This window comes from Anoplopoma fimbria, chromosome 24 (genome assembly GCF_027596085.1).
Source record: "Anoplopoma fimbria isolate UVic2021 breed Golden Eagle Sablefish chromosome 24, Afim_UVic_2022, whole genome shotgun sequence".
Taxonomy (NCBI): Eukaryota; Metazoa; Chordata; class Actinopteri; order Perciformes; family Anoplopomatidae; genus Anoplopoma; species Anoplopoma fimbria.
Window position 1 is genome coordinate 15475315 of NC_072472.1, and position 25544 is coordinate 15500858.

The 25544-nt window shown below is 41.2% G+C and overlaps 3 protein-coding genes and 1 non-coding gene across 4 annotated transcripts; 2 read left to right on the top strand and 2 right to left on the bottom strand.

Moving 5' to 3' along the window:
* Positions 1 to 165: 165 nt before the first annotated feature.
* On the bottom strand, positions 166 to 247 carry trnas-gcu (transfer RNA serine (anticodon GCU)). The gene has a single exon. It is a non-coding gene; the product is annotated as a tRNA-Ser (tRNA).
* A 232-nt stretch (positions 248 to 479) lies between these two features.
* Positions 480 to 10626, top strand: dpp3 (dipeptidyl-peptidase 3). Its single transcript, XM_054626133.1, has 19 exons — positions 480 to 555; positions 2029 to 2187; positions 2324 to 2468; positions 2610 to 2699; positions 2862 to 2999; positions 3352 to 3426; positions 3679 to 3769; positions 4036 to 4166; positions 4525 to 4655; positions 4935 to 4993; positions 5780 to 5974; positions 6073 to 6185; positions 6298 to 6390; positions 6514 to 6576; positions 6677 to 6801; positions 8183 to 8303; positions 8614 to 8793; positions 9085 to 9247; positions 9784 to 10626. Exons 2-19 carry the CDS (start codon positions 2063 to 2065, stop codon positions 9924 to 9926), a joined length of 2181 nt encoding a protein of 726 aa, XP_054482108.1. The 5' UTR covers positions 480 to 555; positions 2029 to 2062; the 3' UTR covers positions 9927 to 10626.
* LOC129113695 (ras and Rab interactor 2-like) lies at positions 10473 to 15382 on the bottom strand. The gene is made up of 7 exons (XM_054626134.1): positions 15349 to 15382; positions 15056 to 15233; positions 14163 to 14363; positions 13912 to 14032; positions 13717 to 13789; positions 13451 to 13542; positions 10473 to 13116 (listed from the first exon to the last, which is right to left on the bottom strand). Exons 3-7 carry the CDS (start codon positions 14361 to 14363, stop codon positions 11759 to 11761), a joined length of 1845 nt encoding a protein of 614 aa, XP_054482109.1. The 5' UTR covers positions 15056 to 15233; positions 15349 to 15382; the 3' UTR covers positions 10473 to 11758.
* A 417-nt stretch (positions 15383 to 15799) lies between these two features.
* Positions 15800 to 23571, top strand: rbm14a (RNA binding motif protein 14a). The gene is given in 9 exon segments (XM_054626397.1): positions 15800 to 15891; positions 15893 to 15928; positions 16558 to 16737; positions 17541 to 17725; positions 18051 to 18239; positions 18338 to 18447; positions 18933 to 19214; positions 19306 to 19532; positions 19793 to 23571. Coding segments are annotated over 9 exon segments (1788 nt in total). The 3' UTR covers positions 20280 to 23571.
* The last annotated feature ends 1973 nt before the right edge of the window (positions 23572 to 25544 follow it).

Sequence of the window (25544 nt, forward strand, 5' to 3'; positions counted from 1 at the left end):
GGAGACGGGAGGGAGACAGGTCGAGGTCTGCCACATACCGGAACAAGTTGCCCGGAGTCTCACCCTGGTTCCGGTCGTGTGAGCCACCATTAATGCATTTACCAATGTTTACCGTTAACCGGGGCCAAATGCTGTTGAGAAGTGTTCGACTATGGAAAAGATCACCGACGAGGATGGGATTCGAACCCACGCGTGCAGAGCACAATGGATTAGCAGTCCATCGCCTTAACCACTCGGCCACCTCGTCCTGTGTCTCCGCCATGAGGTAGCGCCAATAATTCTATGCGATTACGAAAATATTCCATTTATTTAGTTCATGGCGATTTAGTCTCGTATGCTTATTTTGGTTAAAGATAATGTGTTTTTCACGCTTAACCTTGACAAAAGACTTGAAGCGGTGCAAAAAGTCCGGTACTTCATGATTGGTTAGTTTCCCCATCAACCACAATGTAGACCATGTGATTGGTCAGGGGGCGGGTCTTACAATGAATAAATACAGGAAGTGTACACACGAGCGTGAGACTGCAATTTGACGGAGCCATTGAAGAAAGAAAGGTACAAGCTATTGAGTTGGTGCCCACCTTTATACCTCTCGAAATGAACTGTGTAGTATTTCGTTATGCATAGAAGAGGTTTACGTGATATGTTGACGTACTGCTCTGCAGCAGCGCGTTTAAATGTTTCTGTTACTCAGCCCCGGGCTTAGCTGTCGCACCAGAAGCTAGCGGTGACGTTGAGTTAGCAGCTTGAAGTAGCCTGAAGACTAAACGTGTTTCCACTAACATCACGTTACTCACTTAAACATGCGGTCTGAGGGTTGACCAGCTGTGAGTAGGTTGCTGGTTTCAAACACGTGTGGGGTTCGGCCTGTTGGCACCTCGGTTTATTATCTTTAGTTAATTGGTTTTGATTTAAAGTGAAACAGAAAATGGAATCTAATCAGAACTTACTCCCACTCATGTGAACAGCCCAGCTCACAGGGAAATGTTGCTTCTGCATTTGACCCATTCTGGTATAAGGAGAGTTTGGGTAGCTAATATCCAGGCTTTAACTTTGAACTTGCCTTATTATACTGTAACAAATGTGGACCTTGCATTATACTACACACTGGTGTATTAACTGCACTTAACACTTTTGTCTATTGTTAATTCAATTGCATTTGTTTTTTTGGCTTTGAGTTGGATTTCACCTAGGTTAAGGGGGTAAACTGTGATGGTTTATCACAACATTTCATAGAACCATAGAATTTGAAAAAATGACCAACAGTTAAATCACTGCAGCCCTATCTGATATGTCAACTTATACAGCATTGAGTAGACTTACTTATAAGAAGTAGCCTTTACTCTAGCTTATATCCTTCATACAATAATCATTCCTAGTAAAACAAGCTGCCGATTTTTATAACTTGAAAGTCAAGTTTACTGTATTCAGTATAACTGTTAAATGATAAATGGACTTGTATTTGTACAGCGCTTTTTCTAGTCTGATGACAGGGGCTACCATGCAAGGTGTCACCTGCCCATCAGATCTCTGACTAATCATCCATACCCATTCATACAGCGCAGGCACAGCTTGTGGGAGCATTTTGGGTTTAAGTGTCTCGCCTAAGGATACATGAACATAGACTAGTGGAGCCAACCGCCAATCCTTTGAAGGACTGTAGGAGAATATGGGCCACTGAGCCACAGTCGCCCATATTATAAATATGCATTTGTGTGTTTGTACAGGATACAATCTGATTAACCTGTATACAGCTTCGACAGATGTGCAAATTCTTCCTGGAGCTCATGGTTATGTTCTAACTTGCAGTTTTGCTTTTATCCCTTTTTATCCCCGCTCTATTTATCTCATTACTACCCTCCGTTCATCTGCCTCTCATTTCTTTTTCTTCCACATTTATTTTCACCACATTTGCACTTCCTTACTCACTTTTCCTGCCGCATCTCTCTCTCTCTCTCTCTCTCTCTCTCTCTCTCTCTCTCTCTCTCCTTCCTTCTTCTCGCTTTCCCTTCCTCACTCTTAATTCAGTTCCTCATCGTCAGTGTTAAATCTCAGACTCAAGATGGTGGACTCCCAGTACTACCTCCCAAATGAGATTGGTGTCGCTGCTCTTGACTGCGTCGAGGCCTTCCGTTTGCTTTCACCTCAGGAGAAGATGTACGCCCACTACCTGTCCCGCGCCGCTTGGTACGTTCCTAATCACAGGATATTGCAGGCTCAAGTCAAGCACTATTGAAATGAGCAATTTCTCACCCGTTTTATTTAATGAACAACAACTTAAGACTTGAATAACTGAAAGCCTGCCGACCCTTTGTGGTGTTAGGTACGGTGGTCTGGCAGTGCTGTTGCAGACATCCCCAGAGTCTGCAGATATCTTTGTCTTGCTGCAGAGAATCTTCCGGAAGCAGACGCCTGCACAGCTGGAACAGGTCGCAACAGCAACTGGACTCAGCTCTGAGGAGTACCAGGTACACAGTCTGTTTCTATAGCTGCCTTGACTCACCTTTTTACCCACACACCCTTTATGCACACTTGCATAAAGACATTCATTATGCTATACATAGGAGGATTATTTATTTAATTGTATTTGTTCTTGATTTATATTTTAGGCATTCTTGGTGTATGCAGCTGGTCTGTATGCCAACATGGGAAACTACAAGTCTTTTGGAGACACCAAGTTCATCCCAAATCTACCCAAGGTAAAAATCCAGATCAGATGACTTGTAAACTGTTTTTTTAGACATTTTACACAATAAGGTGAACACCTGTACGCTCCAATGCAATGCAATTTTCACAGAGTTGATTTAACACTTGTCAAGCTGCTGTGACATATCTTAAGCTGTCTGCGTCTGTCCACCCAGGACAAGCTGAAAGCTCTGGTGAAGGCCAGCCAGGCGTTTCAGGACCAGCCCACTGAGATGGAGGCTCTGTGGGACAGCTGCTCGTGTCTCCTCTACTCTCTGGAAGACAAACAGAAACAGCTGGGGTTGGGTGACAAGGTGGGATCTTGTGTCATTTAATACAGAGTTCAGGTCAGCCATGACCATAAACTGTTTTGTCTAGAAATATTTAATGAAATATCAATTGTGTTTTCAGGAATTAAAAGATTTGATATAAGATTACTTTTCTTATCCGGCATCATAAGCACTGGTACATTTAATATAAAAGTAGATAGTGGCAAGTCAGCTGATCTGCAGTTCGGTGTGTTTAGATTATTTTCCAACAACGCCAATCACCCTTTAGGAAGCCAATGAACCCAAACTCCCAGTGAGACTTCAGGTGACCCGTGACTGTGACCCCGATTTAGAAAATGCATGGCTCATGAAATATTTTTGCTACTCTACTCTTCAGGGAATTACCACCTACTTCTCAGGAAACTGCAGTCTGGAGGATGCTGAGTTGGCTCAGAAGTTTCTTGACTCGAAAGTAAGTTATATTCTTATTTCCATTGTTGTATCCCCGATCTCTTGGAATAACCTGCACTTTTGTTCTAATGTACTCCATTCTGACTCCTCATTCCTTTCCTTATTACACTCCATTTACACTTTCCTTAATCTTCTTTCACCTCTGCCCTCCATTCCAATGGTTCATCTTGTTTCTGTGTCTTGTCTCACTCCTAATGTAACTTTCAGTCTGTTTTGGCTTATTCTTAGCTGTGTTCTTGTGTTTTATTTCCAGAAACTGTTGGCTTACAACACCCGCCTGTTTAAGAGGGAAAATGGAGGTAAAGCCTGCTATGAGGTGCGCCTAGCCTCAGCTGTGCAGAAAGGTCAGAACTACGCTCTTACATGAGAACTAAAATAAGAAATATAAACATTTACAACAATCATCCGCCTTATTGCTCTTGTGACAGAATGTAATGTATATCACATGTTCATGTAGACGCTGCATGCTCTGCTAGAAAAATCACAGCTTGTGAATTCAAACGAATTGTGATCGCCAACAAATTCATGTGGCGAGATTTTTTTTAATGCAATAAATGTTGTATATGCTACAGTCAGTTAAAGCAATCAATTGTACACTTCTGCTTCACAGACTGCGCCGTGGAGGGGGAATGCGAGTCATGCTGCGGCAGCTTCAACTTTGAAGACAAAGAGTTCACTGTGAAGAGGGGGGACTATGCTCCTCTCATGGAGAAAGTCTCTTATTACCTGAAACAAGCACAGGTGAGAGCGAGGGGCACGGTGTGAATTATAGTCAGTTTTAAGGCTGTATTCTTTTTGCTGTTTGGAACCACATCAGAAAGAAACTTGATAGTTGAAAGTTGATACGGCAGCGAAGTGTCCGTGAGTGAGACACTGAACCCCAAGTTGATACTCGGGCGCTTCAAAGCAGCCCACTGCTCCTAAAATGCTTAGGATGGGTTAAATGCAAAGGTCAAATTTCATGGATGTGATTATTTGAAATAAAGGTGTTTTATAGATTTTCTTTAGGAGTGACTGAATGAGTGGACAGCCTAAAAATAACCTTCCTGCCACAGTGACACTTCTTAATTCTTCCTCTGTTTATAAATAATTAACACAGGCCTACGCTGCCAATGAGAACCAGAGAAAGATGCTTGAGGAGTACAGTCGCAGCTTCACCTTTGGCTCAATGGAAGCCCACAAAGAGGGCTCGCGCTACTGGATCAAAGACAAGGGACCAATTGTTGAGAGGTGAGCACAACCACAATAATGTAAAATGAACAAAATTATCTCCTAACTTGTAATGTCAAATCATGCTAACCTTGAATTTGATCTATAAAACACAGAGGTAGCAGAACATATCTGTTGCTGTGTTTACTCTAGGCTGGTCCAAACTGATTGAATATTTCTTTAAACTCTGGCTGTGATAAAGGCTTCCAATGTGGCTGTTGAATACTGCTCTCATCATGTAGTAATCTCTGAAAACCTTTTTCTCTGCTCATCACTCCTCTTTTGCCCTCCTTCTCTCAGTTATATAGGTTTCATAGAGAGCTACAGAGACCCATACGGCTCCAGAGGAGAGTTCGAAGGTAACTGGCATGGTGATATGTGCTGTAGTGCAGACTATTTGGGGGGAATTAACATCAGCCCCTTTTTTAGCCGAAGGAACTCGTCCCAGGGACTAAACTTTTTGAGGAGCTCATTGTGTTACGACCGCCGGGACAAGAGTCTAATTTAAGATGACTGTCGCTGATTGGTCAAACACACACAAAGCAGATACTGTACTGTATGTGTCCCAGACAAATTTCCCCACAGGACAGTAAATCTTATCTTACTGCTTCATTCATTAAACAAGGCCGTACTCTGGTGTTGATCTGGGATGATGGGAAAGCATTTCTCTTTTTGTTTGATAACATTAACAGTAAAGTTTAGCTTTGCTCTCTGCTTCCCAACTCATTTAAAAAAATAAAAATAAAAGACAGACAGAGTGAGACTGAGTTAGTGTACAGTAGAATAGAGAGCAGGGCAGCGTTTAACTCCAGTAGGGAATAGGTAAATAATGTTTCATCCTAGCAATGATTCATTTTAAAGGGACATAGTATAAAGAAGGTTGTTCTGTTCAATACTTGGAATGACACATTACACTGTTTATTAGGTTAGTACTCTGCCATCGATCCTAAAGTCCATAGTCAACATGCTACTATTTATATACTTTGCTAACTTAAAAAAAAGGGGGCTCATGTTTGAATGACTTTGTATCTGTGTGTTTTATAAATAATTCCAATAACAAGAGGGTTAATATTAGTTTCTTCAAAATTAGTCAGATATTTTGTTTTTCCTTTTTCCATCGATTCACTTTGTTATATCACCTCTAGGTTTCATTGCGGTTGTGAACAAGGCGATGAGTGAGCGTTTTGCCAAACTGGTGAGCTCAGCAGAAGTCCTGCTCCCTGAGCTGCCTTGGCCGAGGGAGTTTGAGAAGGACACGTTCCTTAAACCCGACTTCACTTCCCTGGATGTTCTCACCTTCGCTGGCAGCGGAATACCAGCCGGCATCAACATCCCAAACTGTATGTATGCTGATGTAGTTTAAAATAACACAGTTGGGTTGGCTTTAGTCTCCCAGTATTATACTTAAAAAAACCAATGTCTGTGTTATTGTGTGTAGATGATGACATCAGACAGTCGGAGGGCTTTAAAAACGTGTCACTAGGCAACGTGCTGGCTGTAGCCTATGCTACACAAAAGGAAAAACTCACCTTCCTGGAGGAGGAGGACAAGGTAACTCATGCAGCTTCCTGATTCTCTTACACAGCAGCTCTTCTCTCCCTCACACACTCCTGTAATTATACATTATCCTGTCTATGTCTATTTGTGTGTGTGTGTGTGCTAGGATGTGTTTATCAAGTGGAAAGGCCCATCGTTTGATGTGCAGGTTGGACTTCATGAGCTGTTGGGCCATGGAAGTGGCAAGCTGTTAGTCCAGGTCAGTCAAACATATTGAGCGCCCACTGTTAAAATGTTTAATTTTCTGCTATTGGATTGAAGAATCATCGGTGAATAAATAAAAACTGATTTGAGTTTGTATTGCTCTGTGTCTTCTCCAAAGGATGACCAGGGTAAATTCAATTTTGACAAGAGTAAGGTGACCAATCCAGAGACTGGGGAGCTGGTGAGTTTGTTTGTGTTGACCCCAATTTTAAACTGTTCAGATGGCAAAAAAAGGAAAAGTAATTGAAGGTGTGAATGTATTATTGTTATTTTTTTTTAAGGTGTCCAGTTGGTATCGGGGCAGCGAGACGTGGGACAGTAAATTCTCCACAATTGCTTCCTCTTATGAAGAATGCCGTGCTGAGTGTGTCGGGCTCTATCTGTGTCTGATCAAGAAAGTGCTCAGGTATCATGTTTTTGCATGTAACCGACACCTATTTTATGTGATTTCGACATAGATGTACAGTAGTGAATGACTCTGAGAACATAACCTGCTCATTGGGATGTTTTCCTTTCTCTCTGTCTCCTCCCTCTTACAGAGCCAGACACGCTGTCTTTATTTCCTATTTCAGTCAGTCCTTATCAAAGTGTGTTCCCAGTTTATTACATGTCAGAATCAAAATCCTGGTTGGATATTAGTTTGTCACTCAGGACTATCTAACGTTACCCTTTTATGCGCCGTCACTAATTATTTTTTTTTTTAAACAGTGGATTTTGCCCCCTCATTCAAATATGCCACACCTTCAAGTCACCCTTAGCTCAGAATAAAACCTCTGAGTGTCCTTCTTTCATAACCCTGTGACTCATTGCACACAAGACAGCTCTCTGTTTGTTAAATCAGTTGCACTAACATGTTTATTGCACTTAATGTGTAATCTCAGTTTAAATATAAAAAAATCGGTATGGAGCTTAAGACGCAAAGGATCAAAGAAGAATTATCTTTATCACTCGTTATGTGATTGGTCGTTCTGATGGAACAACATTTTTATAATATTGAAAATTTTATGTGTATATTTCATAGTGAGCGAGATCATGGTGCAGCTGCAGACGGTAGTTTGAAAGTGAGTTTTATTTTAAACGGGCTGCGTATAGTCTGAACTTGTTTTTAATATAATTTCAGTGACAGTGTTTTAAATTTACAACATTTGTTTAAGTAACTGAAATAAAGCCACTGAACGCTGTAAAGCCAGAGCCAAAGGGATGAGTAGTTGAAAAACTTTTTGAACCTCGACACCTTTTCAAGTTCACATCCCAAAACAATTATTACTTGATGTGGGTCAGATTATGAGCTTACATTCATGTCTTTCTCTTTTTGATTTATGTATTTCTTAAATCTTAAACTTAATCTTTCATCTTTAGTTGCTGGCTGCTTTTTTTTTTTTTTTTATATTTCTTGTCCCCGTTAGATTAAAGCTGAAAAAAATATATTTAAAATGTGTTTCTGGTTAAGGTCAGATTCCACCACTTTATCATCCATTAAGGAAATGTAAATCTGGTAAATAATGAGTTAATGGACAACACATAATACAACTTTATTGTGATAACTTATTGACACTTTTCATCGCTCTGACTTTTTTTTTTTTTTTTTTTTTTTTTTTTTTAAAGATAAAATAAGTCCAATTGATTGAACTAACTCTGATCAACTGATCTAGTTTCCCGTCTCCGGTTTAATCAACTTACAGTTTGGTCAACCTGCTTTCTGAAATGGGTCCCGGGTGATTTGTGCCTGATGGCTGTGAAAGAAGCCAGCATGTTAAACATTGCCTTTATCTGTTTGTTTCTTCCAGTATTTTTGGCCACGAGGGCCAGGATGCAGAGGACGTGGTGTACATCAACTGGCTCAGCATGGTCCGAGCTGGACTGTTGGGCCTGGAGTTCTACACAACTGAGAGCAAGAGCTGGAGACAGGTAATCTGTCTGCTCGGGGAGTTGCTTTTCTCCATAACATGCTGTCCCGCTCACTCTACTGGGACTGAATTGCAACCAGTTATAATTAATCATAGCTTTATACATGCATAATTTACTTTCATTTATATAGAACTTCAGAGAGGCGAACCGTGTTTACCGGACATTTCAACATGCAGACCATTAAGCTTGTGCTTCTTACAACCTGACTGTCTCAGTTTAACGTGTCTGTTGTTTTATAATTCAGTTTACACTGAGTCTGTCTCTGTTTAGAGGAGTGTAAACGGTGTCGCATGTCTGTGTTTTTTTAAAGGCCCACATGCAGGCGCGTTTCGTGATCCTGCGGGTTCTGCTGGAGGCTGGGGAGGGCCTGGTGGGCCTGGAAGAAGTGACGGGACAGGACGGAAAGCCTGATGCTCGAATCACAATAGACAGAAGCAAGATCCACACTGTGGGCAAGAACGCCATCCACAGGTTCCTCTGTAAACTGCAGGTATGTTTTGGTTCATGATGAGTTTTGAAATGCAATTGCCCAGAGAGCAGACAAGTACAACAAATCCTGAATAAAATAATATTGGATGGATTAAATAAAATCCAAATCCAAAAAAAATAATTCAGATTTTTAATAGCAAAAATTTCAAAATTAAGCATACATGACAAATCCAATCTACATAACCAATTTATACACTAGCACAGATTACTAAAAGTACAAGTGTAAAGTTAAAAAATGTTTATCTGGTTATTTATATCTCTCTATGATAACCGGATTCCACCGTTTTTGTAGGTCTTGAAGGCAACAGCAGATGTGGAAGGTGGCCGAGCTCTCTATGACGGCTACTCCACCGTCAGCGACAGCGGCGCTCACAACTTTTTGCGTCTCCGGGAGACGGTACTGCTGAGGAAGGAAGCTCGTAAGATGTTTGTCCAGGCCAACACCAGAGTCAGTGGTATGTACCTGCATCTGTACCTTCTAAGGGGGTTAAGACGGATGCTCATACACAAACTCTTAAATCAGTCTTTATTCTGCCATTTATTTCACTGCCTTGGTTATATTATTGTGGTTTAGACTGAAACAGTTGAAATCTATTTATCCTGATTCTATTTGGTAATCATAAATGATACCTTTTTTAGATTGTAGTCATTGGGAACAGCTATGACACTACTGCCTTTCCGCATGTCATATGAACTTTAGTCTATTGAAGCTTTAATTCAAAGCTTACCAAAATAAATCTCACTTAACAGTGCTCAAAGAACAATGGTCTCATTATACTTGATTGTAAGCGCTGAAGTAAGTTTATATTAGCACTGCTGCATCAATACTTGATAACAGCAAGATCAAAATAATAAATGGGCATTGAAAATAGTATTATAATACATTTTACTGTTCAAAGTTTGTAGGTATACTGCGATTCATGCATGTGGCGACGCAATTGTAGACATTAGTTATTTTTTAAGTTTGTGCCTGACTCTGTGTGGTTTCCAGGAGACAGCGTAGAGCTGGTGCAATACGAAGGCAGCGCGGCAGGTTTGATTCGCTCCTTCACTGAGCGCTTCCAAGACGATGCAGAGCAGCTGGAGGCCGACCTTCTGGAGCTGTGCAAAAGAGATGCTCCCTGCTGGTGTTGATGGATGGATGATGTGCTCCATAGGCTTCAAAAATACCAACTAAGATCAGATTCTTTTATTTTTTATTTTGTATGTTAAAGCTAAAGCAAATTGATACTAATGGTTATTAAATGATACAAATCCACTTCTGAAGTGACTACATTTAAGTTTCATACTATTCAGTAAAGCCATCATAACAGATCTGCCAAAGATGCAAGCCACAGTTTTTCTGGTCAAGACTCAGATCCAATGTCAGGTGCTGTCTTTAATATCACAATCAATACAAATAAATGACAATAAAAGTGTATGTAAGTGACTGTTGATAGTTTCACTTTCTCATCATTGCAAGGTCAGAATTTGGCTTCAAATATCTGTTATGACATGTATTGTCTGTACTCAAAATGATGATCCATGAATTGATTTGTACAGTCAACTTTTGGCTAAAAAGGATTCCATCTTTACAGTTTGACATGTTTGTCTAGTCTTGGTATTGATCAATTGAAAGGTTAAGGTCGTTAATTAGCTGCCATTCATTTTGGTGGAGAGACAGAATAATACTTAACCCTATTTTTATTTTTTTTTTTTGCCCTGTGTGGTATAATGAAGTCGTGACTGATTACTTGACTGTATACAATATTGAGATGTCTGGAAGGCCTAAGGAAGCACTGTACGTACGACTGCCCCATTGAATCTGCACAAATTAAATTTGTTTGGTAATGTCTTAGTGAATTGGTTTTTTTTTCTACCAGAACCATTAGAGAATCGCTAATTTCATTCTAATGAAATTCACCCACAATCTTGAGATTGACTTTCAATTTATTTTAATAACATTAGAAATCACCCTCATGCTTGAAGTAGGACTGAAATCAAAATGGCACATGTTTAGTTGAAGTCTGAACGTCTGTATGTTGACGTGTCTGCAGAGAGTTGTTAAATTCAGTCAAACTGAACACAGTAGAAAGACTCAACAACCACAATTCAAGTTTTTTCCACAAGAACCTTTAAATGAAGGGTGTCTGTAAGTGACTCATCCTCCTATATTATCTGTTGATCCACTCCTAGTGTTGATTTTTCCCCAAAAAATGTCATGACTCTTGGTAGCCAATTCAAAAGCAGTTGTAACTGTATTGCAGCAATTACAATATAGTTTTTATTTGTACCTTTGATGCAAAATAGAATAACTGCCTTGCGGTTCAATACCTCCACCGACTAATCAAGCTGCAGTTTACATCCATGTATGTCCAAAATTTCATTTCTTCATAATTTAATACTTTCAGTCAAATGTGTGAAATTGTCATAAATAGCATATTAATTCTTAAGTTATGGCCAAAAAATGTTTTTTGTAAGGTGACAGTGTCTTTTGACCACCAAATTCTAATCAGTTTATCCTTGAGTCCAAGTGGACTTTAGTGCCATATTTGAAGAAATTCCCTCCAGGCATTCCGTACGGATAGATGGGAAATCTTAAAAGGGTAATTATGATAGACTTCCTAAATCATGACAGTCTCGAGTATGAAATTTCTTAATTCAATTTTCAGAAAATACCGAAATCAAAGGAAACACATGGCTTCATGACAGTTAGCCAAACAGTCAACAATGTTTTGGTATGCTTTAGGAAATCTTGGCAATAGAGCATAATAAATAGTGCACATAAGTTAAAGTTAAAACATGCAAAACAACCAGTATTCTTAGCAAAGTGTTTGGTTTTGAAATACATATTTAATTAAAAGTTTTGCTCCATTCTAAAGATTATTTCAGGGTGAGACCCTTGGATGCTGCCACCACATCCACATGTAGTAATTCTACACAGTGCTTTATAATGTAAATCAGTTACAGTCTAACATGTTTGTCTGCTAGAGGCTTGTATCATTGTCCTGTTTGTGGGGTGAGTGAGACAGAGTCTCTGCTTCTCTTTCAAGACTACTGAAGGAACTGCAGCTGTTTGTGTCATTTAGAGAAGCAGCAGCCATCTGTAAAACCAGACCCCTCTCCTCCTCTTCCCTCTTTTTGTGCAGGTTCTCTTTTGTGTCATCTTCATCCTTAATTTCCTCCAAACCTGCTCCCTCCTCCTCAGCCTCTCTCTCTGATCTTTGCTGATCTGGTCCTGAAAGAGTAGCAGGTGTGTGATAGGCCTGTTCTGCCGGCTGAATGAAGGACGGAGCGGTGAAGGGAGAGAGAGGGAAGGGGACCTTTCGAGAAGGAGACGGGGACTGGTATGGTGAAAGGGAAGGTGAGCCGCTGGGTGAGTCGTATGGAGAGAGGGAAATGGGAGCCTTGGGAGAGAGAGATGGGGATTGATAAGGGGAGAGAGAGGGAGAAGCCCCGGGAGAGTCGTAAGGAGAGAAGGACGGAGCTGCTTTGGGGAAAAGGGGAGGTGGCATGGGAGAAGCATGTGGGGATAGGTAAGGAAAGAGTGAGGGCGAATGGGAGAAACTGATCATTGGAGAGGGATGCATGTAGTCTGAATCGAGTGGAAGATTCTCCATTACTGCTGGTAGCTGAGCTGTAACCTCTTCGCCCGAAACTCCAGCTTCACCTTGGCCGGGTTCCATCTTTATTTGGCCCTGCTCCTGCAGCTCAGACTGGAAGTGAGGAGTTCCTGATGGAGGCTGAACTTGGGCCTCACTGGGGTTGTTCTGCATCTGAGCTGTGGGATCAATCTGAGCGGCTTCACTTGGGTTCTCACCTTGTGACAGGCCTTTACAGGGATGGGCGGTTCTTTGTCCCCGTTTCTGGGCATTACATTTTCCTTTGGTTTTGGGCATTATCGGTGGTGGAGGTGGAGGAGCGAGTGGGGGCGAAAGCAGGGTTGAAGTCTCTGTGGAAATCCGTATCTTGAGGCTGCGGGTAAACATGCGGCGTCTGGACAAACAATTCTGGGATTGGAGGAAAAGGGGATTGATGAAACAGAGAGCACCCTGGCCGGAGCCATAGTCCAGCTCTCGGGGGCTGCGTGTCTTGATTGGACAGAACTCATGGAACAAGGTGGGATTTGAACCATCTTGTTTGTTTTCTGTGTCTGGATTGGTTACCGTCTTGGGCTGGTTGTCTGAGTCGGGCTGGGGAGCTGAATCCAGCTGAGTGGCAGAGCTTGTTTGTGGGGCAGCAGTGGACGGGACTGAGGTTGCTGTGTCTGGCTTCTTCTCCTTGTCTTTCCGGGGCTTTGGTGCCTCCCGAGGCCCTCGGACATTGAGGTGGGAATTCCAGAATTCTATAAAATATGATGTTTTCATTATAGTGTTTATAAAGCAATTTTCTACGTGCAAAGATGTGCAAAAACATAACCTCTTGATGAATTTGAAACCACCCTCTAAGAATGATGTCATCCTGAAGTATCACAGAGTATATTTCATGTCATAGGCTATAAACTGTTTATTATATTATAATTCATCAATGAAACTTGATTTTAACAACTTTATTCTTTATACTCATTTGTTCTTCAATTGACAAAAGTATGTATATCAAATATAAGTTTATTACCCTGCAGCTGGAATGTAATGACAATGTATGTAGTATGCTCGCAACAAGGAGTTGTGTTCACCAACCTATTCCCATATGAGAGATGGACTCGAGCTCTTTGTGGGATGTTGCCTTTGCAATGGCTTCAGGAAGCTCCAGAGGGAAGCGTAATACATCTCTGATACACAGAAAATATACAATATCAACACCAACATTTGCTCTTGCAGATCAATAAATATTGACAGTGACAAATGTAAGAAAAGAGGAAAAACTGCTTAGATCATATTGTATAGGAAGTGAAAGAAATGGTGAACAGCTGAGGAAAATGGGAATGACGAAGGCAGGATAGTACCTGCTGACACAGTAGAACGAAATTAGTCTTGAGAGATCTGGAAAGCTGATGGCTGAAGTCTCCAGAGACAGAGCTGGAGGGGGGGATTCAAAGATGCAGAGATTTTTTTGTACAAAAATATGACTACATATTTGTGTACCAAAGAGGGCCGATTCAGTCTTGATGGGTCAGACACAGAAATCACATTTGTCATACTTTTACTGGATTGATCCTCCCTGATGCCAAACTGCTGAACAAAGGATGGCACGCTGTCATCGGCCAAGCGGACACACAGCACATTCCTCTGGGACGTGCGAGACTTGCGCACCAGGAAGGTCTGCGGGAGGACACAAGTGATTACTGAGTGCATGGGTGAGTGCGTAGGACATGGGAAGAGAAGACGAGAGGTATAGCCTTCACATATATGGACATACTGTGTGCTTGTGATTGTATTTAGATTAACTGACCCCAGGAGGCTCCCTCTGCAGTATGTGCAGTGCGGTGGCAGGGTTGATGGACAGCTGAAGCCAGACAGGAACTGTGAGCAGGAGACGGTCCAGTACGCTGATGCTTCTCAGAGAGCCCCGTCCCCTTTGATGAGCCAACAACTTGCGCCCTGACGACTGGCTTGGCTCCGGGAAATCATACAGCGGCTCTTCTTGTGCCATCTACACACACACACACACACACACACACACACACACACACACACACACACACACACACACACACACACACACACACACACACACACACACACAACAAAAAGTAGACCCATGGCTATTAGTTGTCCTGACCATGCACTCCCATAGAATGTGCAGGCCACAGGTGGTTATTATATCTCCCTGTGGCTGACATTAACAACAGAAAGATGGGTGGGATGCCTTCATTCACACACACACACACACACACACACACACACACACACACACACACACACACACACACACACACACACACACACACCTGCGTAATAAATCTGCCTGGATTTGGACAGCAAGTCCAGACTTGGTTAAGTGCATCAGCTCAGACAGAGCTTAAATGAAATAGGACGAGAAACATTCATTTTAAATATAGACACAGAAACAGGACACACCCTCGCCACAGATTTAACATCAATAATTAAACATTAGTTAGAAATGATATTGTTTGTTTGGGTATTATTTCTGAACATATAGGTCTGTCCCCCTATTAAAGTATCACCGCAATCTACATGTCAACATCTGTCTGGATCCGCAGCACGCATTCCTGTAAAAGTTGCACATTTCCTCTTCAAACTAAGAGTCTTCCTGCTGTCAAATCACACCACTTCTGTGTCCTGCGCGATTATAATTTTAACATTGCCAGTCTGGTTGTTTACCTCTTTGCCCCGATCCTTCGTTTTCTCCCCTCCGGATCCACTTTACGTTGACACGACGCAACTTTTTCCATCAACTTCACAAGGTTGAAAACTTAACTGCGCTCCCTGTGGCCTGTCATGACGTGTGGTCTCAGACCCGGAGACTTCTCCGTCTATGGCTCCTCCTCCTCTCCCTCACCTGGAAACAAACATGTGATACTGTATAGCCTTTGCCATGGGCCACAGCAAAAACCACGTGTCCAAAACAGAAATATTTTAAGGGCAATGAAGATATAAATATAGTTGAAGTTTACTAGTAATAGTGTTGGAAGAAGTATTCAGAAATCTACTGAAGTAAAAAAAAGCAAAAAAAAAAAGCGATGTAGCACATTGTTATAAAAACCATGAATTTAATAGTAGTCGTATGCAATGTTGCCTATTTTAGAAAAATGTAAATTAGATTATTAAGTAAAAGGATCTGAGTAGCATAACTGTTACTTATTCCCCATTGATATGAAACTATTAAATACATTATATTTAAGTTTGGTAATATGAGATCCACTGAGGCACTGTAGATATTTCAGGAGAAACAGTACTCCACAAGAAACTCAATCAACTTTAATACAACATCAGGTCAGATGTGTGTTTCTGTTGGCTTTAGGGAAAGGTGTGCACAAAAACACTGATTGTGCATTTTATTTGTTCAAAATGGGATGATCCTAGACATGGCCATAAAACTGAAAAAGAGGAAGGAATGTCCTAAACATGAACACTAGCCAGGTATCTGATGAAAATCTGATGAAAATGTGCGCCTATGGCTGCCAGTCAGCCGGCGGTCCTCTAGAAACCGGAACCGGAAGTGAGGTTTGAAATACAGCTCCAGGACCGCGTTGGGTAAGAAGTCCGGGAAACGCTACTACGCTAGCATAATGATGTCGGTTTCCCCCGTTTAAAACAAAAATTGAATGCAAAACACGATGGCCGATAGTTAATATACGTTATGATAGCTTACACCGGGGATGGCTCTTTAGCTTAAGCAAACGTGTTCACACACTACGAGTAACCACCACTGCGCTAGCTAGCTAGCTTAGCTACAACTAGCTACAACGCTAATGTTTGCGTTTAGCAAAATGGCCAGTAGTGTCGTAGTTTTTAGCTAACTGTTGGTCGTATAACTGGTCGTACAGCTTGCCCTGAACCAGATGTATGTACCCGACTATGCCTCGTGTGGCAGTAGTTAAATAATATACCTGTCAGCTACACAGACGTTGGTCACTCAAGCGGACGGCTTCATTAGCTTAGGGGAGCTAACAACACCCGGCTAGCTAACGTCAATGCGCTTCTTAGCAGATGACAATGAGGTTTATGACTTTAATTTTAAATAACCCCATCCGAGGAGGATAAACTAAACTAAACTATGATTATACGTGAAACCTGATTATTCTGTTTGGATTGACTAGGTAGCGATACACCAACATCCAAACGACATATTTAACCCAAGCTCAATGTTTTCTCTTCTCCAGATGCCTGTTTGATACAGAGATGAGCGGTGACAACGTCAAGTTGTTTGTCGGGAACCTTCCTTTAGATGCAACTCACGACGAGTTAACGAAGCTATTTGCTCCATATGGAGAGATCAACACCTGCTCTCTGCTCAGACAGTACGCCTTCGTTACCCTGAAGGGAGAGGGGGCAGCAGACAGGTACCCAACTGTTCATTACCTTTATTAGATGGAGTGGATTATTTGCTATTTTATAAAAAGCCTTGCTTATCTTGGGGATAAAATCAAACGTGGTTATGAAAGTGCATGTACACAAACACATTTAAACAGAAGGGATTTGACACTTTTGCTCATCAGGTAGGTAGTTAAATTATGAGTGGAGTAAGTTTGCTAAAATCCGCTAATGCAGAGCTTTGAACACGTAAAACAGAAATACACTTGTTGCTTATACTGCAAGTGTGTTTTTAAACAAAAGATATAAGATAATACATTCTGAAGAAAATGTATGTCCTAATGATGATCCGTATGAATCGAAAAATGGATGTTTACATAAAGCTGTGTGAATCCTATACTGTCATACAAACATATAAATATTGTGTTGAATAAAATTATTATGGAAACAAATTCAGAGAGCACAAGAAGGTGCACAATCTCAATGCAATGATGATGGAAAATGAAGGGTACCAGTTAATGACTGATATTTACATGTTTTTTTGTTTTTACAATATGTTAAAATAATTAAGATCAAACTTGGTTATTAAAGCACTATTAAAAGTCAAAATATTTGCTCATAAGATTCTAATGGAGCTTGCCAGGCAACACGTCCTTGCTTATGAGCATTAATGGGTAGTCGCTGCGGCTGGACTACCCATACAAGTAAGTTAATGCTCTAGCAGGGCATCAGCTATCTATTTATTTTAACCTCAGCTAAAAGTACAGTTGCAGTACACCTGGTGAAGATGATGATGATGATGCAAAGATATTTCTCATTCTTACTCTTACAGGGCCATACGACATCTTGATGGCAAAGAGTACAGGGGCAGGCCCTTGGTGGTCGAGGAGTCACGTGCACGCCCACCCAACTCCACAAAAGTGTTTGTGGGGAACCTCGCCGCAACGTGTTCAGCAGATGACCTGCACGGGCTGTTCTCCACCTTTGGAAGAGTTTTAGACTGTGACAAAGTCAAAGGTAATTAGAAATCTCATCACCAATACTGGTTGTGCAATGTAAATATAGGCAAGGGTATTCGTGAAAAGTCTGAGAAGAGATTTTGTAGAAGTCCTTATATGTTTTGTACTAAAATGAGCTGGGTTGTGTGAGTACCCTGAAATGTAACAATAATCCTCACATTTTCTTGTGTCATCCAGAGAGTTTTCATAGTTAAATTTGAAATTAATAGTGCTAAACAGAAAGTGACAAGAAAGACATGGAATAGATGTATTTAATATTTAATCGTTTTAAATATTAAATATTATTACTCATTTTAATACTGATCTTCTTTTATACTCTACAGCCAGATTATGCTCAAATGTTGGCTATGCGTTTGTGCATATGGAGAGGAAGGAGGAGGCCCTGGTAGCTATTGATGGACTCAATGGGACCATGTACAAGGGCCGTCAGTTGGCTGTAGAGTTGTCCAAAGCCCAGCCTTTGATCAACCAGCTTGCAATGGCTGGAAACAACCCGGGTGGTGTAGCAGCAGGTAAAGATGAAGTTAATAGATTTGTGTTTAAGTGTTTTGCATAATAGCTGAAAACAACTCATGTTCTCATCCTGTTTTGTTCTCCCTTTGCCTTGTAGGTGGCAGGGAGGGTCTACTTCCGCGTCCACCTCCATCACTAGAGCACCATCAGAGTCAAGCAGCCGTGCTAGCAGCAGCTGCAGCAGCTGCGGCTGGACTACCCATACAAGTAAGTTAATGCTCTAGCAGGGCATCAGCTATCTTGGAAAACATCAAACTTATGATGCCTGAAAACTGAGCTCATGAGTTTATGAACGGTCACAATCACTTGTTAGTAGAATCATTTCAACCTGATCCTTTGTTAAAACTAACTCTCACTCTTCCCTTACCCTTAATCTCGTAATGATGTGTATATAAAAATTAGGTTCGAGTGTATAAATATATGTTTTAAATATTTCCCAGTGAGCAATTTTCTGTTGAAATTACGTTTAAAAGGTAACTTCAGGCCACCGGTGAAAAGACGTTCAAAAGTGAAGACGTTGATTTAACGTCCTAAATTCACATTAGACCATTTTCACCGGAATTTGCAATAGTAGATTTTTCCATCCTCGACATTGTGCTTAGTAGTATATCGCATTTTAGAGCCTTACTAAGAAACCAAAAGGTGCCTAATGGGTTATTTTAAATGATTGCATCTCTCATCTGTCTTTGCAGGTTCAACAAAGTGTCCACAACTCATTCTACAACACCACGTCCTTTGACCCCACCTACGCTGCTTTGAAGGGCATTACAAGCGCTAAAGGTGCAGATGGGGTAATATACGGTGCTCTAGCCAGCCAGGTATATGGCTCCGTTGCTGACCAGGTGTACCAAGATATGGCCAATCACAATTCTGCAGCTGTTACCACTGTTGAAGAAGTAGAGCCACAATCTGGACCAGATCCAACAACGCTTTTCGAGGCAGCAAGAGCAAAGTTCTTTCAGGAGGGACAGAAGGTAGTAAAGTGTATACTGTGTTCTCCTCTGTGTTTATTTTGTTTTCTACATTTTTATGTATATTTATTTACTGACATATTTTGAATTAAAGGTTCTGGCAGAGCAGCAGGCAGGGAGAAAGGCAGCATCATCTGCAGACAGTGAGCGAGACCGCAGCCCAATCAGAGGAAACCGGGCCCCCCTCCTCCCCGACCCCGTTCCAGGTTCCTTCGCTCAGATACGGCCTAAGCGGCGCGCCCTGCTGCCGACGCCACCTGGAGGTCCTGAAGAGTCCCCGGCTGCCACCAACACACCTGAAGGGTCAGATCCCGTTGCTAGGTACACATAATACATTTTGATAAAAGATGGAGGCAGAAGAAAAAATAGCATTTTAAGCCTGCTTCCAGTTGAACATACTGCATAATAATAATTTATTTACATGGCACTGATTAATAAACCATTACATTATTAAATATTAAACCAAAAATAAACATCCATGTGTCCATTTAATGTGAGATGTGATTTTGAAGCTAACATTTATTTAATTTTTTTTCTTTCCTTTCTTCTCTTTACCTCTCAAAATGTAACCTGCACTCCAGGTCTTACACAGAGTACTACCAGCAAATGCACCAATACCAACAGTATCAACAGTACCAGCAGCAACAGCAGTACCAGTACCTCCAGTATGCCTACACCAATCCTCCTCCTCCCCCTCCGCCTCCGCCAGCCACCACACAGGCACATGCCTCCATCACAGCCACTGCACCACCGGGGACATACTCTGCTCCCCCAACGTACGCAGCACCGGGAGCCTATGCAGCGCCGGGGACATATGACACTTCGGGAAGTTACAATGCCTCATCAGGGAGCTACAATGCTTCATCTGGGAACTACGATGGCTCGTCAGGAAGCTATGGCGCATCTGGAGGCTATGGGGCACCCGGAGCATATGATTCATCGGGAGCTTACGCAGCAGCGGGAAGCTACTCCGCATCCACACCGTATGAGCAGACACCCGCACACGGGCAACCCATGCCCCAGCGCCATGATTACCCTTACCACACGCCAGAACCCCCTTATCGATAGTCCCACCCCCACACACACTCCTTCCACACTGCAGATGTGTGTGTGCATGTGTATTTACTTAAGGGACAGTGCAAAGAGGAAAGCTAGACAGGGAGCAAGGTTGTAATTTGAATGTAATTCAAATCAGGCGCATTTTCCCTTTTTCTCCGTCTTAACCTAGTCTTTATCATTCTTACCTGTGAGTTGATACCTGTGTGGCGTAGTGGGACAGCTAATTTTGTAAAATTGTCAAGCGTTCACAGTTTCTGTTTGATAATGAGGTACAGCTCGTTCCCCATTGGATGTTTAAAGAGGCTTAAATGTTTCTTGGGATAAAGTTGTACTCAGAGGCCAGGGTAGGATATCATAGGAGAAGCTTTTTGTTTGTACTGAATCAAGGCCTTTTATATACTCTACATAAACATGTGCACCACATAGGGGTTACCTGGGAAACCTGTACAGGAAAAATAAGCAGTCCGAATCAAAATTCCTGCATCATCACACTTTTCAAATAGGGCCCAAAATGAAAAACACTGATAATTTACTAATTAACTAGAAAACAGATTAACTGGCTAAAAAAAAGAAAATGATCAATCTGCCCTTTTGGTCTCTTTAAAATATGCATTATTCTTGCAACCTTCTTATGAAAACTCATTTTTCAGAGGTCCACATGTCTCCATGATAACAAAATTAAAATATACATCCAAACCCACACACTAGTGTTGGCGTAGGACCACCCTGTGTGGAGTATGTAACAGGCCTGTGTTTTGAATTCAGCCGCATTGACCCTTTTATAACAGCCAGTCTGTTCGTCCAGATATTTAACTGCCTGATTGGTAATACACGTCAACTAGAAGAGAAAGCAGAAGAAGTGAAATGGAGCAGTGCTTCGGCGAGGTTTTTGTTGCCTTTACTGGATAACCTTCTTTTTGTAAAGCTCGAGAATGTTTGTTCATTGACCGGCTTTGTCTTATGTTTCAGGCTGGTTTCACTAAATGACTACCACTCAAAGTGATTATGTATCACATTTGTCCTCTATTTTGGGTCATTTAAACTGTTGATATGGCAAATTAATAGACAGATAATCGCAAAAGCAACTGATTTAATTGAAGGTTAGAAAGTCACTTAGGTTCTGTTACAACCCAATTAACTCTTGAGTGATTTTGAGATTACATTTTGCCTGCTGGCATTAAACGTTTTCCTGAGGCTTACTGTTTTCAAGGTGGGAAAAATTATTATAGAGTAAATTTGTAGTCAACACAGGCCTTTTAAACTGGTTACTACCAGTCTGATTATGCATACGTTCAGTTTCATAGTTGCAAGGTGTAGCCAGGTTTGAAAATGACTCAGATAAAAAGATAACAATACATTGGGATAAAATATTTCCAGCGATTTAAATTAAAGTATGTGACATTCTCTTGGAGTGGTTTTCCTAAATTAACCTTTCTTAAGTTTTCTTGCCCGGGCTTTCTGTATTTCTCGAGGTCTACACAAACTCAGGAGTTTAATGTATCCTGTCAAGTTAGTTTTTGCCTCTAAAACACTAGAACAGAATCATTAAGTAACTTTGTAGTCATTCAAATTTCCTTTTTTAATTTTATTTCATTTTTGTGTAGAATTGCGATACAGCAGTTTGTGAGGCATACCTCGAGCAGGGTGGTTATCCGATTACGGTCATACTTGTACCATGCAATGAATGGTATTAAACCACTGTGGCATGTGAGTGTTTGAACTTAATCTGCTGTAAAATCCGATGTTGCATTCGATTTTGAAATGCATTTCTAAAAAAATGGGGCCTAGCGGTGATTCACCATTTGAGCTGAGAGCAGGTACAAGTGTATATTTTTTCTAAATGCAGTGCAGTGGCGTGTTGCTGATGTGTGTAGCGTAGGGATATTGACTGAGTGGATATGAAGTGACAGTCTTGGTGCTGCAGGTGAATTTGAGGGTTGTGTTGGATAAAGTACAGGCCGCAGATTTTTCCGAGTAGCCGTCAGAAGGGCTGATGACCTTTTCGTTTTCCCTCTTCTGATCTCTCCAGAACCACACACCTCATTTTGACACCAGGATTACAGGCTTTCTCTGCATTCATACCACACATAGACATCTCCACGCTTATATCTAGATGTATTTTAACTGGGTTCATTGCATTTAACTCATGTAAAGCAGGCTACATGTGCAAATGATACTAATGCACACTTAATTCCATCAGTATTTTATGACTTACAGCAGTAGTACCGTTCGTGATTGTACCACACCCAAGTGACTCATCTTATTTCTTATTCGCCACCTGAGTTGTCAGTGCTGTGTTAGGTTTCAGTGACACATAGCCACTCTAAATTTCCACATTTTTCCACCTTCTCCATTTGAACTGTTAGTTGCATGCCTTGTTGTTGCTGCTGCTCCAGCCACCTTCTTCCTCTTGCTGATTATTGCAGCTAGAGTGGGAGGGAGCCAAACTGAGCCCTTGCCCTGGACGTACGCCACACGCAGCTGTAGCGTGGGATGGGGAAAACAGCAGCGTTAGGCCTGAAACTGCTCTGGACGATGGGGGGTCCCCCCACTAAGGTAAACACTCAGACAACACACTCCTGCCCCTCCCTGAAAACACCCGTACACACACTCTCAAACACGATAATACACGCACCTATATCCATCTATTTCTCTCCTGTCTTCAGGGAGTTTTATTTGTCAGGATTTCAGATTTTTGGAAATGGATCTCCCAACCTTTTTTGAGGGGAGATAAACTTTTTTCCTGCTTTTGATTTTCCTGGTCATAGCGCTGCATATTCACCCCAAGCATCCTCTGCTCATACATTCCTGCTCCCAACATACTGACCGCTCACACACACGCACACACACACACACACACACACACACACACATACCTGATTGAGACACGTATACCATCTTTAAGTCTAATTCTGAAGCAGGCATGTTGTTGTTAGTCTACCCGTATCTAACAGCCTGCTATTCAAGAGCACCAGGCAATCACAGCCAGAGCTGGACGTGGGACATTTCGCTAGGATGGGTTGTGTTAGTTTTTGTAAATGTGCCCTCGGGGCCACTTCGGGATAAAGTGCCTTGCGTAAGAGCACATCGATAGGCCCTTCATTTCAGAGTTGAATAACCTGGCTCAGGATCGGTTGCTGGTTCAACACTCGACTCCCCTTCTCCCCCCCCCCAAACAACGATTTTTGATGCCACATTCAACTTGTATGAATGACAATGAACACAAATATTATCATTTTGTTTTAAATTACATTTTGTCCTATGTTCTTTGAAATGTTTAATTATCAATAAATGAATTTGAATTGAACTGTAGCTTCTCTGTGTGAATATTTAAATAATCAGTTAATGATTAGTTAATGTATTATTACTTTTAAAGTTTGTTATTAATAATCACCATTGCTATTGTATTGCCACATTAGCTAATCTTCCTGGGGTCCCCAGGTGTTTGTGTAGTATTCACAAAATAACTTAAGTTAAGCATCAGATGACGTTTTATTCCATTTTCTTCCAAAAACATCAACCTATGCTTTTAAAATAAAAAACAATAATTTGATAACATTTCCAAACCTGTTGATTATACAAAAAAATAAAATGAGAAGAAATTGAAGGTATGGAACCTCATTCCCTGCTTACAAGACGTTTTCATGGACACTGCTGAGTTTCATGCCCTCAACAACAATGAACAGTTTACAGATGGACACTAGAGCACGGGATGAGTGTAGTGAATGCAGTATACACAATACTGAGGGTATACTGAGGTAATGTGGTAAGTAGGCCTATGCACCTAAATGGACGAGGGATTGAGTGTGAAACTGCATAGACATCATGCGCCTTTTGCTGGCAAAAACTACATGGTAATGCAGTTTCTACTCAAACACGCAAGTCTGGTTTCCAGCCGCCAGATTAGTCCGTGAAGTAGCTTCAGTGATGAAAACAAAGGTCTGTTTTTGTAGACCGACGGTAGATAATGGTCTTGGGAGTCTTCCAATATGGATAGTACTAGAAGCAACCCATTGAAGCTCACCTTCGATGTCCTTTTTGTAAGGTTAGGGTGCAGGTAGAAATATTGTGTGCATTGACAATTTACGTCCTTTTTATTAGACTTCAATGTAAGAGAAAAAATAATTTCCTGAACAGACTCAACTGTTGAAGCAGTTTTTTTCAAAATCTGAGAAATGGGTCAGAGAATGTTTTTAGGAAATCCAACCCCAGATTTCAAAACTAAATCTAAAAGTTTTGCTTTATAGATGTTATGCTGTGTCCTTTTACATTGACTTTAGTAGGTTAAAATGATTGATAATTAAACTGTGGTAAAAAAATAAATAAAGTGTACAGAGACATGGCTGACAAACGGGGAAACTCATTTTTTCTGAAGTTTTTACAAATCTGCAGTTAGGTTAAAAAAAATGATGCTATAGATCTCTAAACCCCTGTCCAAATCTGTACACTTTCTTGGCTTGGTTTGACGAACTTGTCTCAAAAATAAAGTTGAAGCTTTCGGTGAATCCAAGCCTGGTTTTAGGAAACCAGCCCATGCTTTAAGAGGATGACTGGAAAAGAATAAGTCCAGTTGATGGCAACAGACAGGACAAGACTGGGCAAACACGTTAAAAAACACAACACAATGTAGACCAGACCAAACACATATTACAGTACTCTGACTTTTCAATCACAACCTCCAATGATGCTGCTGGCATAGTATGAAAAAGGAGCGAGCATTCAAACACGTATTGAAAATAGCAACGCTTTAATAAAGAGCGATTTTACAAGACTGTAATGTCTAGCTAGCTAGGTGATAACTGGCATTGACATCCATGGTGTTTTACAAAGATGCAGTTATGGTAACTGGGTTTGAAGTTCGATGGGTTACTTGCAAGTTGCATTTCTGCATGCGAGGCAGCCTTCAAACAGTTACGGACCCTACATTGTAAAACAGTTGATTATGAATGTCAATGAACGTTCATTTCAAGAGGTAAGTAAAAAATCTCCTGGAGAAATTTCCTTAACGTTTTCCAAACACACCGGTAAGTGAGAGTTCACACAATGGTCATGCTTTTACCGGGCACACAAGCCAATAAAAAGACGACACTTAATCATGCAAAAAAAGACAATTTCTTTGTCTCTAAAAATAAAAGAACACAAAAAATCTTTTGAGTTCTGATATCATCCATCCGTAGTGACCTTGAATAAGAAGAAGCTGCGCTTTGATGATGACTTTGGTGCAAAAAAATGTTCCTGTTTCGAAGAGGACAGACCCTGTCCTGTCCACTTCCT

What these genes read in the sequence shown, in the direction of transcription:
- dpp3 (XM_054626133.1), top strand. Translation starts at nt 2,063, where the DNA reads ATGGTGGACTCCCAGTACTACCTCCCAAATGAGATTGGTGTCGCTGCT. An exon ending in TACCTGTCCCGCGCCGCTTG is followed by an intron (nt 2,188 to 2,323) that starts GTACGTTCCTAA and finishes TTGTGGTGTTAG; the next exon opens with GTACGGTGGTCTGGCAGTGC. An exon ending in CGGCATCAACATCCCAAACT is followed by an intron (nt 5,975 to 6,072) that starts GTATGTATGCTG and finishes TATTGTGTGTAG; the next exon opens with ATGATGACATCAGACAGTCG.
- LOC129113695 (XM_054626134.1), bottom strand. Translation starts at nt 14,363, where the DNA reads ATGGCACAAGAAGAGCCGCTGTATGATTTCCCGGAGCCAAGCCAGTCG. An exon ending in GGAGGATCAATCCAGTAAAA is followed by an intron (nt 13,790 to 13,911) that starts GTATGACAAATG and finishes CCCCCCCTCCAG; the next exon opens with CTCTGTCTCTGGAGACTTCA. An exon ending in TCGTTCTACTGTGTCAGCAG is followed by an intron (nt 13,543 to 13,716) that starts GTACTATCCTGC and finishes TCTGTGTATCAG; the next exon opens with AGATGTATTACGCTTCCCTC.